The 17,296-nt window shown below is 48.2% G+C and overlaps 4 protein-coding genes and 1 non-coding gene across 5 annotated transcripts; 2 read left to right on the forward strand and 3 right to left on the reverse strand.

The window, feature by feature from the left end:
- Window positions 1-1,070: 1,070 nt before the first annotated feature.
- On the reverse strand, window positions 1,071-2,021 carry LOC136542170 (zinc finger A20 and AN1 domain-containing stress-associated protein 7-like). Its single transcript, XM_066534481.1, has one exon. The coding sequence runs from the start codon at window positions 2,019-2,021 to the stop codon at window positions 1,209-1,211; it is 813 nt and encodes a 270-aa protein (XP_066390578.1). The 3' UTR covers window positions 1,071-1,208.
- Window positions 2,022-3,079: 1,058 nt separating this feature from the next.
- On the forward strand, window positions 3,080-3,182 carry LOC136547697 (U6 spliceosomal RNA). The gene has a single exon (XR_010781661.1). It is a non-coding gene; the product is annotated as a U6 spliceosomal RNA (small nuclear RNA).
- A 3,691-nt stretch (window positions 3,183-6,873) lies between these two features.
- LOC136542171 (ras-related protein RABA3-like) lies at window positions 6,874-9,411 on the forward strand. Its single transcript, XM_066534482.1, has 2 exons — window positions 6,874-7,547; window positions 8,706-9,411. The coding sequence occupies exons 1-2, from the start codon at window positions 7,270-7,272 to the stop codon at window positions 9,190-9,192; spliced, it is 765 nt and encodes a 254-aa protein (XP_066390579.1). The 5' UTR covers window positions 6,874-7,269; the 3' UTR covers window positions 9,193-9,411.
- Window positions 9,412-9,736: 325 nt separating this feature from the next.
- LOC136542172 (rhodanese-like domain-containing protein 14, chloroplastic) lies at window positions 9,737-14,513 on the reverse strand. Its single transcript, XM_066534483.1, has 6 exons — window positions 14,178-14,513; window positions 14,047-14,093; window positions 13,686-13,778; window positions 12,576-12,714; window positions 12,390-12,492; window positions 9,737-10,066 (listed from the first exon to the last, which is right to left on the reverse strand). The coding sequence occupies exons 1-6, from the start codon at window positions 14,365-14,367 to the stop codon at window positions 9,949-9,951; spliced, it is 690 nt and encodes a 229-aa protein (XP_066390580.1). The 5' UTR covers window positions 14,368-14,513; the 3' UTR covers window positions 9,737-9,948.
- Window positions 14,514-14,655: 142 nt separating this feature from the next.
- LOC136542169 (uncharacterized) lies at window positions 14,656-16,374 on the reverse strand. The gene has a single exon (XM_066534480.1). The coding sequence runs from the start codon at window positions 16,013-16,015 to the stop codon at window positions 14,867-14,869; it is 1,149 nt and encodes a 382-aa protein (XP_066390577.1). The 5' UTR covers window positions 16,016-16,374; the 3' UTR covers window positions 14,656-14,866.
- Window positions 16,375-17,296: the final 922 nt, after the last annotated feature.

The raw sequence follows: 17,296 nt of genomic DNA on the forward strand, positions 1-17,296 counted from the left end.
TCAGAGTTAGCAGGATTTTGTTTTCGATTCAGTTGTCACAAACATGTTTTCTATCCAAACTTGCCTATTTACAAAAAATATATTCTCCCCGTTTTAAATTGTAAGCAGCCAGAAAAACAACTTTGGAAATGCATGGACTTGTAAACAAGTGGTAAAAATTGTACAAAAAATACATATTTGTTTCGCCATGGTAAGCATCTGTAGCGGAGCACAATGTATGTATCAGTACCGGCAGTATTCATGACAAATCAGTTGTACAAAAATTAGGTATAAAGGTGATACATAAGAATCAAGTTTGGTGGAAAGAAACACAGAAGCATACGATAAGTTGGAGGTAAAAAAGAACCATAAAAAGGTTCATATGTGGAGATAAAAAAAAAGTACGCTTCAGCTTACGAATGCAGCGGTACGAGCCTATGGAACAACTTAAAGTAATAACTAGAGCCATCTCTTGGATGAACATTTGGGAGGGCTTGGCCTAAAGCCAGAGCCACTCCAAAATCCCTGCTAAATTCATCAGTACAAAAACCGATCTAGCTCCTCTGCGAGCCATAAAAAAAACCAAAGCCGAAGCTATGCGAAAATGACCCTTAATAGATTTTTATTTTCATTTTTCAAACTTAAAAGACACACACCCAAGCTATAGTCTACTTTTAATTTTATCTTAACTTCTAACTAAAACTTCTCTAGTTTTCATTAAACTTTTAAAAAAATATATATATTAACATCTGAATTAATTCTTTATGAATCACGACACATCTTTTGATCATCCATTTGTTTGTATTTGCAATATATATAATATCAATTGGATTACCTGGGAATTTCATCTCAATCGCCACCAAATAGGCTATAGCCCAAGCGAGGCTTGCAAATCACCGTATTATAGATTGGAGGAATCCTGTGGCACATCACCTAATTACGTACGACTGCAACACTATCCATTAACAGCAAAAATTTAACTACAGAACAGGAGCATCAGAACAAAGAGCATTCATCGTTCAAGCGTTGCAAAGTTTCAAACTTGCCAGCTTGATAGCATAAAAGAATGTTATACTTCAGTGACATAACGATCTGGTTCTCACTGCTACAGTGCAACGCAACCAAATACATGATGGCCGCCTAAACCAAAATCGCGTACAAAAGGCGATGGACCTAATCGCTACCGCTAGAGGGAGCCTTGCACGCTCTTGCTGCATAGTTGCTCTGCATCAGATCTTGTTGATCTTGGCTGCCACGACGAGCGGGTTGTTCTTGGCGATCTTCTCCCGGCCCGCTGTCTTGAAGTCGAAGTCGCACGCGTGCTTCTCCGCGTGCCGGTGCAGCGAGCAGAACGTGGCACCACAGCGGCAGGGGAACCCCAGCAGCCCCACCTTCTTGCGGCACGACGCGCACCTGTTGGGCGCGGCCGCCTTCACCGCCGGCGGCGCCTCCACCGCGGGTGCAGCACTGGAACTGGAAGTTGCAGCAGAGATCTGGTCCGCCGCCGGCTGCTCGGCAGCAGCGAGGACGACCTTGTCCGCCGATGGCGCCGGGGCAGGGGCGGAGTGAACGGTTTTGAGGAAGTCCCTGTAGCAGAGGGTGCACAGGTTGTTGGTGTCCGCGTACCCGAAGTAACCGCACGCGTTCGCGCACTCGATGGGGCCGCGGCGACCGGACCCGGACGACGCTTCGTGCTTCTGCGTCTCCAAGGGGCGGCCACCGTTCTTCTTCTTCCCTGCCGGTGCTTGAGCAACTGGCGTGGCCGTGGCCACTGCAGCGACAACGGCAGCGGTGGCGTCAGGATCTTGATGACCATCAGCCAGCTGATCGGGCTCGTGAGCAGCAACCTGCTTGGTGGTGGACTCGGTCTTCTTCTCGTCGACAAGAGCGGCGGCGTCGGCTTCGGCGGTCTTGATCAGGTGCTCCTTGTAGCACTTGGAGCAGAAGTTGTTGGTCGCCGCGCTCCCGAAGAACCCGCAGCTGTTGGCGCACATCGGCGCCGCTGCAACGCCGCCGGAGACGATCTCCTGCCTCTCCGCCATCGATCGGATCCTCTTGCTCGGTCCCGCTTGAGCACGCACGTGAAAGGTGAAACCTCCTAGATGGCTTCGAGTTCGTGCGCGACTTGTTTGACGAACGAGCGAGAGTTCGTGAATGTGCGGAGCGTGCCCCTCGGCTCTCCTCTCTTCTCTTATATAGTACGGGAACAGGACCGAGAAGGCCAAGCGCGAACCGATTCCGGTTCGTGTTTTAGGCCGGGGTCGGAAATCGGGTCCGTGCGATGCAGGGTAGCGTGGACTTGCAGTTCCGACTTCGACTCGAGTCATGGATTCTGGAACCGACTTCCGGCGCGGGGCTGGCGCTGGCGCTGGCGCCGCTAATGGAGTTTGCCCGGCGCCGGGTGCCGCCGCGTGAGAGCTGGGCGGCAACCGAGGTGCGGTTCATGGCCACTGCCTGGCTCTGTGGCTGCTGGATTCCCCAGTGGCCGAGTCCGTCCATGCAGTCTTCGCAGGGAAGTGCTTCGGGGGTCGGGGTTCCAATTTCAGGACCAATGTGCCACTTGTTTGAGCTCATTTTGATTGCTTGCTCTAGAAATGTGTGGATCTGGAGTTATTTTGTATTTGACGTGAAGCAGGATGTACATGTTCTGAAATTGGAGCTTACATTTGAGTACAACTGGATGGAGTTTTGTTGAATTTGGGCAGTTTAGTCTGAAACTAAATAAACTAAAGCTTATCGCACTGGATTTTAAACTAAGCTCAACTTAGCACATACATACTGCATTATGCTTGCCCTAACTTGTATACGTACGTAGTACGTACTTCTATTACAAGGTTATTACAAAAGGGGGGAAAAAGAGCAAAACCCCAAACACGAGGCAAGGCAGAATAACAAATAGGCCCATGTGGCACTTGTGAGCGGGCCTCTGGAATCAAACCAGCCCACGGACGCCTCCGCTCGGGGCCGTGCGTTGCGTTGGGATGCGATGCGAGAGGGCGCGGCGCGGATCTGGAGCAGTAGGGCCAACGTTGTTTAGCACCACCTCGGAAGCGCAGGAACGAAAACACCAGCTTATAGTCGCGAGCGCACCAGCTGCTATGTCTCTTCGGAGACATCCGATAAAATTGGAACGATACAGAGAAGATTAGCATGGCCCCTGCGCAAGGATGACACGCACAAATCGAGAAATGGTCCAAATTTTTTTGAGATTTTGCGCGCCGGTCCCTGCCATCTTACAGATAGGTTCTCCTGATACTTGTATATGTTACAAACAGGTCCTTAGGGCTTGCGCGCCGGTCCCTGCCATAAAACAGATAGGTCCTCCTGGTCCTTGGATATGTTTTAAACAGGTCCTTGGAGCTTGCGCGCCGGTCCCTGCGTGCCTACAGACTGGTCCTTGGACATGTTACATACAGGTCCTTCGGACTTGCAGGCTTTTATAATGCACTTCTTCCAGTTCCAGGGTTTTGACTTTGTACTGTTTCAATTTTGTAAAGGTCTTTACAGTATAGTCCTGCTGCTTCTGGGTTTATATACACATTTCCTCTTCATGATTTTTACGAATAGGTTCTAGATCAACAGCGTGCAATGCGAATACGCAGTATCATAGAGTTAAGCCTGAACTATAGTTGTGTGTTTTTTAAACAATAAATAATTAAAAATATATAGTTGTGTTTATGTTTTTTTATACACGTCGGTCCTCGTGGTGATTTCATGCTCTGAGGTTTGTGTTTCAATCGTTTTTCATTGATGGTTAAACCGGATTCAATCAAAACGTGCATGAGCAGGATCCTCTTACTGTTTTGCTATACACTTGTTACCGGTGAACCTGTGCCTGGAGTTCTCTCATGCCCTTGACTTTGTGATGTTTCATATAACCTGTACAGCCACAGATTTTTGCATCTTGGTCATATTAGTTGTTCACGCATACATTATCCTTTGTCCACGTCCTCTTAAATTGTCTCTCACAATAAAAGTACACCTGCACCTTAGAGAGCAAGTCTAATAATAAATCCAAGTGTTTAGCTACTAGCTAAGTTATAAAAGACAAACTATACAATAGTAGTCTCTTATTTATCTCTGAGCAATCTTTTTATTGTTTTTTTATTCGTGTTTCATCTTTTCTTTCATGATCCTTCTCATTATTTAAAGAATGGGCCCACCACTGCATATGTTTCTGTCTCTAACTTGTTGCTTGAACGAGGGCCAAATTCTTCTCTCTCATCTCTTCTCTCCTCCACATCAGCATTTGCTTGGCTATAAGCCAATTATGGTACTTGTTCTTAGCCATGATCCACTTTATGGTTAATTAATTACCCCTTTGCTATTATTTTGTACTATGTGCTGACTGTTCCCTCAAATTCTGTGTGCACAATGTAGCTTATGAATCAGTCCATGACCTGTGTTATGTGATTATCACACCAAATTAATTCCATTGAATTCTTTATGAAATATATTTTAACACTTGCAGAGAAGGTGATAGAAACATGGCCACAGGTAGAGAAGTTTGACTTAATACTATTCCAGACGTTTTTCCACAAAACTGCAATTACATTAACCATTTGAGAGCACACACATCGTTTTATCATATGCATCGGTGGAGGGCTGATGCATCTGATTGGTCACCGAGCAATGCAAACCAGTTTACACGTTCAGAAACGTCGTTTCCATTAGGAACCCGCTGGAGACAAGGTTGGATACAAAGGTGGAGACATGGCTTAGGAAGACAACCAAGCAGGAGCAAGTTAGACTCTGCATGGCTAGGCAATCAGCCACTCGCCCACTGGGCTCTGGTTTAGTATTATAGAGATAGAGATGGGTCGCGCGGCTTAGACTCTGCGCTTGCAGGCGGATTGCAACCACGCAGCGCTCGCAGTCGCAGGCCAGCCAAACCGAACGGTGTTGGCCCGTAGAGCTGCCCATCCCATGCATCACGATTCACGGGCCACCTCGGCTGTTTTGGGCCGTGGGCCTCAGCGTAAGCTGGGGGAAAAGCCGGTCCGTTCGTCGCCGGCGCGGCGAGCCCACGATTCCACCTGCAACGGCACGGTGCAAGTGCAACCGACCGCCAGCTGCACTTGCCGTCCACCGTCCACGGGAAGTATAGCCAGAGTGTACTGCAACAGCACATGGCTGTGGCACTCTACTGGCCACCCGGTGGTTGTCGATGCAAGCATTGCTCTGCGAGGACAGCTAGCTGAGATTCAGGGAGGCGAAGCGAAGGGCTTGCACGCACAAGGCATCGTCGTCGTACGCACGCCTGGCGCCCACACATAAAGCCATTGCTGCGCGCATCGTGCTTGTTGCCGTCGATCAGTAATTCGATCAGAATCCAGAACTGAACAGGACGTGCATGTGCATCCATCTCCAAGCATGCACGCACCGGGACGACAGCGACTGGGCGTCGGAATCGGAAGCAGACGAAGCTTAACTCCTCTGTCCTCTCGCAGCTGCAGCAAACGATCGAAGCTCATTTACGTACAAATCTTTCATCTCCAGTGGTACTGCGTAGGCTGGTGAGCTTAGACAGACGTCGCAAGTCGATCGCATTGATTTCATAATTTGCCTGAGGACGCTGTCCCTTTACGCGATGAGAGCTTTGGTCGCTCGCTCGCTCGCTCTGGCTCCTCAACAGTGCGTGATGCGCTGGTCCGAGTCCTAGTCGCAGCATTAATCCTTGTAAAACGACAGTAACCTCGCTCTGATACGAAGACGCTGGTAGGTTGCCCCCTCATCCTTGTGCGCTCTTGAATGCACAGGTACAGCATCACATGCTTACAAAGATTGTGAATTACAACCAGGGCGTGATAGCATGATTACGTGATTGTGTAGCCTATGGAGGCGACGCCATGACGGAGACCTGACGCTGGGCGGCCTGATCCCGATCCGATCCGTGTAGCAGTTGCGCACCGCCCACCATGATCTTGACGTTTTGTTCAGTGTATGTATCCGGGAACGGGCGTGGCGTCTGGATTCTGGACCTGGATATTTCTTCGGGTTCTGGATGGCATAGCCCGGACTGTTGGTCGCCATATTATGATCAAAATCGGTCCGGGATATTTTAGCACCTGAAGATTCGTCAAGCTTTCGCTGATACGGTGTTCTGGGGCTTCCAATCGGATGGATCTCTGAATGAATTCTCCGGCCGGGTGACTGACAGTGACACCAGGACACCAACCCCATGAGCAGAGTTGGTCTTGGTCCAATTAAACGAGTTCCTCCTCAACCAATTTGTAAAGACCTTAGGTAGGGCACGATGCAGGATTCCCGGCATTTTGTCACGACTAATGTAGCTCTGACTCCTAATGCGTCCTTGTGGACTTGTGGTTTCGCCCTGTTTTGTTGGGAGAGAAATACAGTATCGGCAAGGTTCTCTCTAAGAATGTCCAGAGATATGTACGTAGTAGTGTGACTTTACTGGAGTACTACCTTTTCTCGAGCAGAAAGCGAAGTCCCCCATTCACTTTGTGGCGTGTGCTCTGCGTCGGATCAATGCCTTTCAAGCCCTGCTGCGGCTGCAAGAAAGGCTAAAGGAAAAGACAACGCATATAGGCATCCAAATAAAGGTTCAAGCCAAACGAAAAGGATGAGCGAGACAAGGCGGGGACGCGAGGTGTGGGTTACCGCTATCTCCAACCACAGCATCCAAAATACAAGACCTATTTATTCTTTGATAGCACTATAAACAAAAGGTTCGATACATATTCGGTATCTTCTTCAACAATAAGATCTAAAAGAGAATCCTTTCTACAAATGGGTTTTCAGGAGAGAAGATGTCTATATTTAGGTTATGCCTCTCAGACCACCTAAAATAGGTCTTCCGTATAGGTACTCTGTTAAAAGTTAATTTGGATCTCTTACTATTTATTTTGAGTTTGGACGTCCATAAGTCTAGGCTCCAGCAGAACACGGAGCGGGATGATGGCTGCCGGCCTGCCCTTTGCGCGGCAATCCTTTCTCGCCAAAAGCAGGGCACGCAGACCACGCGACGCCAGACGCCAACCCAGCTGACCAGCAGAAGCAAACCTCAAAAGAGCTGCGTAAGTGCGTATCCCTTGCCCCTGCCCCTGCCCTCCCTCTTGCATGCCACACAAGACAACCACGGCCAGCTCCTGCCATGTTATTCTTCTCGCCTTCTTGCTCGCGGGCATAGACCGCAGCTCGCGTGATCGATCGATTGCAAGTATCAAGAAGCTCGACCGGGGAGCGAGATAGGCCGCCGATCTAGCTAGCTAGCTATTAGGCCAAGGCGGGGCACTGCTGCTGGTGGACCGACCTCATCGACCGACCATGGTGGCGCTCGGGAAGGGGAACAGCAGGACGGAGGCCGAGGAGGAGGCCGCGGCGCGGTGGGAGAGCGAGAAGGAGGCGGAGATCGACTACGTGTTCAAGGTGGTGGTGGTGGGCGACTCGGCGGTGGGCAAGACGCAGCTGCTGGCGCGCTTCACCCGGGACGAGTTCGCGCTCGACTCCAAGTCCACCATCGGCGTCGAGTTCCAGACGCGCACGCTCACGCTCCACCGCAAGCGCGTCAAGGCGCAGATCTGGGACACCGCCGGACAGGAGAGGTACGTACCGTACGTTCGTGCGTTCGCGCGCCGCCGGTCGTCGTGCCGCGCGCATGCCTGTGTACTCGGTGATTCCATCGCACCGGTGCAACGCGGCGGCGCTGTTCTTGTGCTGCATACGCCGCACAATTCGCGATCAGACCATCATGTGACCTTCCAATTCCTCCGCGAGGGCTCTCTTCATCAGTAGGCATTTGTGTTGTAGCCGTGCGTCGTTTGGATTCTATTCTACTCCATGTTCGCTTGGCTTAAGCCGTATTTTTTCAGCCAACGAACGTATTTTTCTTCACAACGAATCAACACATGCCTTATCAGCTACACTACTCGTGCATTTGAAGCTTTGGCTTTTGGTTCCTTCGAAACTAAAACAAACAAACAAAAACGCTTTAACTTTTTTTTCTCACTCGATTTGGCTGGGCGTATGACAAGTGTACACTTCACGTCATAGTAGCCGTTTATTTTTGAGAGGGGATTCGGTACGTGATGATAATTAAGTTGCTTCCAAAGGTGGTGAACGATGATGTCAGAGTAGAGATTCCTCTCCGCCACGCCTCCATCGTTTTTTTTTAAAAGAAACGGACATTTAAGTTTAGCAACATAGGAATGGAGCAGGTCGATGGTGTGTGGTCTCTACTCAAAATGTTCACTTTTGAATAAAAAGAGAACATTTTGAGTAGATAAGCACGCAAAATGGTGGGCAGAAAGTTTAACAATGCAAAATTTAAAGCGACTGGAAGATATACATGTTAGAATATGCCGAGTCGATGTTACGGTAGGGACAACTAATTAAGTCCCTAAGCATGCCGATCACGCTGAAAAAGACCTCTCCATCAATGGACAGAGCCACCATTATTTTCGGCATTTCTTAACGTGCAGGAGAAGACTTGGCAGACTACGTCTTTTATTTCAAAACAATCTTGTGTCATATCTTGCATCTGGATTAGGCAGTTGGCACCTCGCTGTTTCTGTCAAATTCAAGCAGGTAGTGAAATTGCTCTTCCGAATCATAGTAACATTTTGGTTGGTTCTCCTGAATTCGGCTCCCAAACCCAAATGTTAGTTAATACGTAAATGGTGCGAGAGAAACATCAAACATTGCTTTGGTTTTTGATTTACCATTTTCTGGCGCGTGCGGCGTCGCACGCACGCAAAGCGCAGGTACAGGGCGGTGACGAGCGCGTACTACCGCGGCGCGCTGGGCGCCATGGTGGTGTACGACGTGACCCGGCGCGCCACGTTCGAGCACGTGGCGCGGTGGGTGGAGGAGCTCCGCGCGCACGCCGACGGCTCCTCCACCGTCGTGGCGCTCATCGGGAACAAGGCCGACATGCCCGCGGCGCGGCGCGAGGTGGCCGCCGACGAGGCCGCGCGCCTCGCCGAGGAGCAGGGCCTCTTCTTCTCGGAGGCGTCCGCGCTCACGGGCGACAACGTGGAGCGCGCCTTCCTCACGCTCCTCGAGGAGGTCTTCGCCGTCGTGTCGCGCAGGGCGCTGGAGCTCGACGAGGCACGCCGGATGCGCGGCGACCAGCAGGGCGATGGCGATGGCGGCGGCGAGGTGCTGTCGCTCAAGGGGACCGCGGTGGACGTGGGCTCCATCATGGAGACCAGCGCCATGAAGAGGAGCTCGCAGTGCGCTTGCTCATGATGTGCATGGCGTGGCGTCTTCAGTGCACATGTAGGAGTTATTTAAAAATATACCTTTTCTAAGAACTTCATCACATTTACAAAATGCAGATTATTACACTCTTCATGGTTTATTAGGCATGTTACCATGTAAGCTTTGTACGTGTATCTGATCCATCTGTCATTCATCATTTTCCCCCCATTTTTTTATGCAAAGAATTGGCGGATTTGTGTCATCAAACTCGTTTTTCACAAGGATGTTTGCCCTTCCAGCCCTCTGAAATGATCCAAGGAACACCATGATCCATGTTCTCCGTACCACACATGGCATCAGAAACAGAAATTGTTAGAACAATGGACCAGATCTTATTAGCAGGTCACCTTGATCTTGAAAGAAGATTTCAACAAACTAGCAAAACATCATTGGAGGGACAAACAAAACCCAAAGAAAATCTCTTTCAGCAGCTCTATCACCTTTTTTTTAATGAATTGCAGGAGCTCTGCCTCTCCATTAAAGTAGAATAAAAGGGACAGCAGCTCTATCACTAGAAGGAAATAGTTTAAGCTCGAGATCCAAACGAAACTATTCTTCTGCTCACTTTATTGGTCAAAGCCATTAGTCATCCAACTGTCATACTCAAGTATCAAAGCCACGAGAAATCTAGGACATCGTCAAATTGGCAGGAGGAACACGAGACATCATCACATTGGCAGGAGAAATCTCCTCGCAACTCCAGTCTACAGCATGTGAACACTATGTCGTAACAAGTCTCTCTTCTCATTCTTCTCCTTCAACAGCTGGTAGCCCTTCTTTGAACCATGCGTAAAGCCCACCTTCCAGATGGTACACATTGCTGTAGCCATTCAGGACCAACAGGTATGCAGCTATCAGGGACCTGCCAAAATCAACCGGAACAGAGGATAAGCTCCAACGCTGATATTTGCTCTCGAGAAAATAGCATAATATTTCGAACAAGTCACTTTCTGAAGAAAAAAGACGGGTGGTAAAATAAACGTGTGTAACATGGTTGTAGACATACTAGGTCTTGCTTGAAAGTAAATTCAACAGCTTCCGAATCACTATTCTCGAATAAGTTATGCATGCTGCTTTTCTTTCCTCAAGGATTAAGTTATCCAACATCCTTCTAGAATTTTTTGTGATTTAGTTCAAGTTTAAGAAAATACTAAAGAATGTGGATACTAATCTGCTAAATCCAAACAGGTGAAGAAACGTGGTTTACCTTTGCAGTCACTGAAAATTCTAATGCTATAAGCCCAGCAGCAGAAAGCACCATGTAATAAACTACTCTCTTCATTTTTAGATATATGACGTTTAGTACAAGCTAATTAGTTAAAAAAGCTGAACTACTCCGGTACTCCCTGCATTTGAAATTAGTAGGCATATTTCATTTTGTTAGGACAATACTTTGGCCTACAATTTCTTCATTAATACATGATTTTTGCAATACAAATTTGATGTCAATAGATTGGTATTGAAAAATAATTACTTATGATTACGAAATTGTATCACACAAATGACATATTAATAGAGTAATTGTTGTCCCAAATCTTGTCCCAATGAAACGGAATACACCTACAAATTTTTAGAGTTTTACGCCTACAAATTTTAAAGGGTGTAATAACTAATAAACTTGTCCTAAATGTTTTATTTATAAACAGCTTATATTATATAAACGGAGGCAATAACATAGTTAGGAAAAGAGACAAATGTGGCCTACACCCTATGACACTTGCCCATTCAACTATGCATCTCGTATGCAACATGGTGGAGCTTGTAAATTCTGTACATGCGAACAGGTCTACAGCCTAGTGGTCACAGGAGCTTTAAGTAGCACTCTTCAGATCATGGGTTCGACTCCCCATGGGAGCAAATTCAAACAGACCTGGGTTAAAAGAACACCACTTATTGGCTGTTTTCTTTACTATACGTGTAACCACCCGAATCGCTTTTAGCGAGATGCTCGTGGCCGTAGGCATGTGTCTTAGGCGCTCAATGGCACGCCCAGGGTAGCCGGCTTTCGGGGTGTTTCTCGGCCTGCGCACGACAATGCCGCGGAGGCAGTCTTTCCCCCGGAGATTGATTTTTTTTTTATGCTGGCTCTAAGCAGATGCACAAAGGCCTTAACTCTCTAATCGTGTCCCTATTAATCATTTCCGATCCCGAAGTTCAACACAATAGGACCAGAATCCTATGATGTTATCCCATGCTAATGTATGCAACGTGATGGTTTGCTTTGAGAACTCTAATTTCTTCAAAGCAACGGCACTGGAGGCATGATCCAGCCAATTAAGGCCAGGAGCGCATCATGGGCAGAAGGGCCAAGTAGGTTGGTTCTCGCCATAAGTTGGACCGGACAACCTTGCCCAAGGTAACCGCAACAACTTAAATATACGCTATTGGAGCTGGAATTATCGTGGTTGTTGGCACCAGACTTGCCCTTGTTGCCTGGGAGATTTAGAACATAGGAATGCCCTTGTCTTGAAGGGCCAGGCCAAACATTCAGGCTCTCTTCACAGTGGCTAATGAAAGCAGCTTGTGGTGTTTTGCTGGAGGCCTGGCGCCTCTACCCTCCATGAGCACCTCATTATGTCGATAGCCTAACCCTTGAGGATGGTCGAAGGTGGACAGGTTGTGGTCGTGTTGTGTACCTTAGCTTGACACGTCTGTTTGTAGTCAAGTGTGTAAGGTGTGTTTGGGATGGGCTTTCTTTAGCTCTCCCATTTCCTTGTGCATTTTTTGTTTTTTCCCTTCTTAATGAAATGATACGCAAATCTCTTGCATTGTTCGAAAAAAAAATCCATCCATCAAGAGCATTCTCCAATAGTTTCTTAATTTCATTGTCTAAGTAACTCGATTGGTTATGGCTGCACATAGGGTACTGGCTTATGGTTACGGTGGTGGTTGGCCTGTGTGAACGGTGCGGTCCTATCAGGGGTGGTGGCCGCCAGCCTTGGTTACAGTGCCATGCTATAGGGCCTGCACTATGAGGGTTCGGGAAGTTTTCTGATCGGTTGAAAGCTAAGGTTTCTTCTTCCAAGAAATACCATGGAGGCAGTCTTTCCCCCACTGCCAAACATATGTGCACCTGTCTCTCGGAGAACCATCATTTTTATTGAAAGGGTATACAGATACTGAGAATGATCGACTACGCATGCTATTGTCAAGCTTGCAGTGTGAATTACAGAACATAAACATACCGAGATTGCTTCCCCTCAGGGAAATTTTGCGTTGGCTTCAGTGTCCCTCCTGTAGAACATGCCACAATTATCTTCGCATTTTTCCCAACCTTCGCATCAACACCTGCACAAAGGTAACGTGTGCTTTTCTGGTTACTGTATCATTGATGAGTAATCAAACAGCAGCAACAATGTTTGCTACCATACTCTGTATGAACTCAGGATTCTCTTCTGTTCCAGCAAATATGCCAAAAAACGCAAATGCCGCACGCCTTGCAATATCCCAAGCTGTCCATTCCTTGATTAATCTGTATATTTGTACATTGATGGCACCAGGTGGATGAGCCTACATATGGATAAAAATCCATAAAAGTTATACAACTGCCACAGAAAAATAAATCTTCTAGTAGGGTAATGAAACCCATGACATGAAGCAAACAACAGATAGTATACAGCAAGAAGTGTCAAGTTGTTGCTTATGTGGGGTAGTTGAAACAAATGGTCATATCTTTTTTCCATGCAACATTGCTCGAACTATCTGGTTCTCTTTTAAAGAAGCACTAGGTTGGGATAGAACTCCACAGAGCATGCAAGATGTTTTTTATTATTGGATTCCTATTGTGGGTAGAGATTACCGTATCAAGTTGTTTATCTTCGTGATAGTCCTTTGGGGTTTGTGGAATGTTAGAAATAAAATGGGGATAGAGAAAAGGTTTCAAGGTCTTCTAATGAAGTTTTCTATAAAATCTTCTCTTTTACTCAGAAACGGCGTATCCTTTTGAAGGACGGCGATGCTAGGTTCTTTGATGACAGGCTTGGAAGAATGAAGTCCTGGTTGATGGTTTTCTGGAAGCGCACGGCTGACATGGAGATTGAAGGAATTCTTTGAGGTGTTTTGGAGTTCTCTGGAGTGAGGTCTAGTTAGTGTTTTAGTTTCTTCCTGTGCAAGCCTTTTGCTCCTGTAAGGGCTGTGATGTTCCAGTTTGGGCGGTCTTCGGTTCAAACCTGGTTGCTGGTGTTTCCAGCGGTTCCTTTGGTCTCTTTCTTTTCTTTTCTTTTGCTGTAAAGACTGGTTGCTTTCTATAAAAGCAGGGTTTTCCTCCATCAAAAAAAGAAGTGTTAAGTTCGCAGAAAATATATTCAATTACAAGTTTAGAACTGTCCAGCATGTGATCTCTATTGCAAAAAATTCCTAACGGTGGTACTTTTACCTAAGAAATGGCAAAACACATGTTGATATGTTATTACCCTAAACCTGAGACCTAAAACTGTGGCATAAAAATATAGAGTAACTATAAACAGCATAAAAATATAGACCTCTTTAAACTCTGCTTCTGGCCTGACATCAAGAATTACAAAGTTGTTTTCCTTTTGAAGGCGCAGTGCTTCCTTCACATCAACACTGCGTACCTGCAAAACAAACAGCAGCAAAGCCTCTGTTATAAATGAAATATGCTAAGCATGGTAGGCTCACCATAAGCCAACAGTGAATTAATAGAACTAAGGTAGATATGTTCCTCTAAATTACAAAGAAGGCCTATATCACATAGAATATTTTTTTCAACCTGCACACATGTAGTTCAAACCCATCTCATCGTAGAACTAAAGATTAAGTATTTCATAACAAACTTCCAAAGATATTTACAAAGGAAACGCATGGTAGGGTGATGCAAGTTACCCGCTTTTCCGCTAGCAGTTGCCGCTTAACTTTCCATTCTTCTTCAGCTGTAAGGAAAAACAAACAACGATATCAGAATAAACTAACAGTTGCATAGCAACCAAAACAATTGGAGAGCATAATCAAAGTACCAGGAGTCTTTGCAGGTTTAGTAGCAGCACAACTTATACGTATCGAGCTCACAGCACGCATCCGATGGAGTTTCATAGCCTCTATGGGACGCCAGGAATGGCCAGATATGAAATCTGAACAGGATGATATCCTTGATGAGCAAGCAAGGTTGCTGTTCATTACAGAACTAGCTGAAAGCATTGTGATCATGAGAGAGGAAGAGCAAAAACTATGGACTCGGAGAATTAGAAGACAGCTTAGCTTCTCCTAAGGCTGCATACTGTTACTGGAAGGAGATCTTTTTAGAAGCAGAAATGTCCAAAGCACTGGTTTTGGATTGGACGTAGCTGCATATCTGAACCTGTGGTGGAGGTTGAGCAAGCGCTGAGATGGACAATATGGATTCTGGGCGTGTAGCTTGCCCTGACCCCACCACACCAACAACCTGGAAAATTACCTATGTGTTTCTCATCCCATGATATATAATTTCAAACGTTTGGCCGAAACGGTCCAGACTTCTCCAGACGTTAAAAAGAACTGTGGGAAGAAAAAAAAACAGCACTTTATTGGTAGCCACCAGTTCGAGTTTCATCCTACAAATGGGGATCGCTAAGACCCTCTGAATTCAGAACAAAAACATATCACCGGAATAAAAACCCATAGCCAGTTCCCTCCATACTTCAGCTCAGTTTTGTTCTACACTGCTCACTCACTCACTCCAGTACCCGTCATTTTCCTTCTCATCCTTCCCCTCCTCCTCATCACACTCCTCGCCGATCTCCATCACTGCCTCCTGAAACCGCTTGACATCATTCAATGCCGCCTTCCGGAACATTGCAATATCCACTGCGCCAGCCACCATATGGTAACCCCTCAATTTGAGCTGCTCCGGCGGATCATTCTGCATCGCTAACCCGCCCAAGTAAGCAGCATTGCCATTCAACGCCGCTGCCACCTTCTTCTTGGCCTCCAGCACCTTCCTCTCGGCCTCTCTCAGCGCTGCCCGGACCTTCCTGTTCCTGGGGTGCCACAGGTATCCCATGCTAGCCGACAGGTCGAGCGGGCCCATCTGCACGACGTCCACGCCGTCCACGGCGGCGATGGCGTCGATCTCCGCGATCCCGGTGGCGGTCTCGACCTGGCAGATAACGAGCGTATCGTCCTCGCAGCGGGAGATGTAGGAGTCGTCGAAGCCGTAGGCGGAGGCGCGGACGATGGGGTGCGCGGCGCCGCGGACCCCGCGCGGCGGGTAGCGGCAGTGGGAGACCGCCTCGGCGGCGGCCGCGGGGGACTCGATGGCGGGGAGCATGAGACCCGCGGGGCCGAGGTCCAGCGCCTTCTTGGCCCAGACGGCGCTGGCCTCCGGGAGGCGGAGCACGGCGGGGGTGCGCGCGGCGTCGAGCGCGCGGAGGCAGGCGAGCGCCTCGGGGATCCCGCCCGGCCCGTGCTCCATGTCAACGACGACATAGTCGTAGCCGGCGAGGGCGGCGAGCTCGGCGAGGGTCGGGGAGAAGGAGAGGAGGAACAGACCATAGAGGGTATGCCCGGCGGCAAGGCGGGACTTGAGGGACGGCGCGGGAGAGAGGAGGTCGGATGCCGCGGCGGAGACCCCGAGGGAGGAGTGCTGCCCACGGCAGGGGAGCGGGTTACTGATGCGGTGGGAGTGGAGATGCGAGGGGTTTGGTTGAGTTTTGGGTCTGGCCTTGGGCGCGACGAGGAGGTGGGAGAGGGAGGAGGCGGTGGCGGCCATGGCGAGCGAAGCCGGTCGGCGGAGGTGCCGAGGTGGAGCTTGGTGGTGGCGGTGGTTTGATCCGAATTTTTTTTTGTTTTTCAGCTTTTTTTTTTGAAAGATTTTCATAAATATCAGTATCGTTTCAAAACATAGACCCTGAACTCGGCGTCGTGACCATTGATGCTGCTTTGGCGCCGAGGTCCAGGGTCATTTTCTACGTGTCGTTGGCGTGGCTGCTTGCGTGGCGCAGACGTGGTATGAGCTTAGCGTCGTGAATATTTGCGTCGAACTATGACAATTGATAAATTTTAATTTTTACCATGACTTGGATATTGAGAAATGTGGCTAACTCTAGATTTTTTATAGTGACTTGTTGTATGATCACTTAAAATCGTCTAAAAATACTTAAGATAAAAAATAATCTAGGGTTTATGTTGGGTTCACAAACCCGGGGTTCCCAATAGGCCCGCTTCCTAATGAAAACTCGACCCAGCAGACGGCGTAGCGACAACACGCGCCTTCCGAGCCGGCCCAATTACCTAACGACCGTCCAGGAGAAAGATCTGGTCTCTGACCGGAAGACTTGGCCAAGGAGGAGATATAGTTCGACTCCAACCTCTTTTTCTGACCGGGAATACACCGGGCCTCCGCTCGTGATTCTTCCCCGATCGACACGGTCGGAGCCGATCGGGAACGACCGACCGGGAACGCCCGCTTGACGAGGACCCAAGGATCAGGCGGAGCAGATAAGGTAAGGCGCTCAAGTCAACCGCAATACCAGAGACCGTACCCTACCATACCCCGCACACCTACAGGGCTGTGCCACTAGGCCATGCCAGGCGGGTATTATGCAACCTTTCAGGCGTGTTCGAACCCAAACAGTGTTGTGGGCGTCGATATTTGCCTTATAGTATTGTAGGCGCCAACATTTACCATACTAAGCGAACACAGTAAAACCTGCCAGACACGTCTGGGTATGAACAGTATTGTGGGCGCCAACAATTGTCTCATGCCCGATGGCATGAGCAACAAGACTAGGTAGCACACGTACACACACTCTCTCTTTCTCTCTAACTTGTAAGGCCATCTCCTTCACCTATAAAAGGGGATATGCTCTCTTCCAACAGAGACGGACGCTGGATTCTCTCTCTGGATCTGACTCTAGAGAAACTGAGCATTCGAACAACTCCACAGCTCTAGATCTCAACAGGCCATCTCCTTCACCTATAAAAGGGAATGTGCTCTCTTCCAACAGAGACAGACGCTGGATTCTCTCTCTAGATCTGGCTCTAGAGAAACTGAGCATTCGAACAACTCCACAGCTCTAGATCTCAACAGCTATACAGAGCATACGCTCCAACACTTAGCGCACGTTAAAGCACATATCCTGAACCAGTATAAATCATG

Source organism: Miscanthus floridulus, chromosome 3 (assembly GCF_019320115.1).
Source record: "Miscanthus floridulus cultivar M001 chromosome 3, ASM1932011v1, whole genome shotgun sequence".
Classification (NCBI taxonomy): Eukaryota; Viridiplantae; Streptophyta; class Magnoliopsida; order Poales; family Poaceae; genus Miscanthus; species Miscanthus floridulus.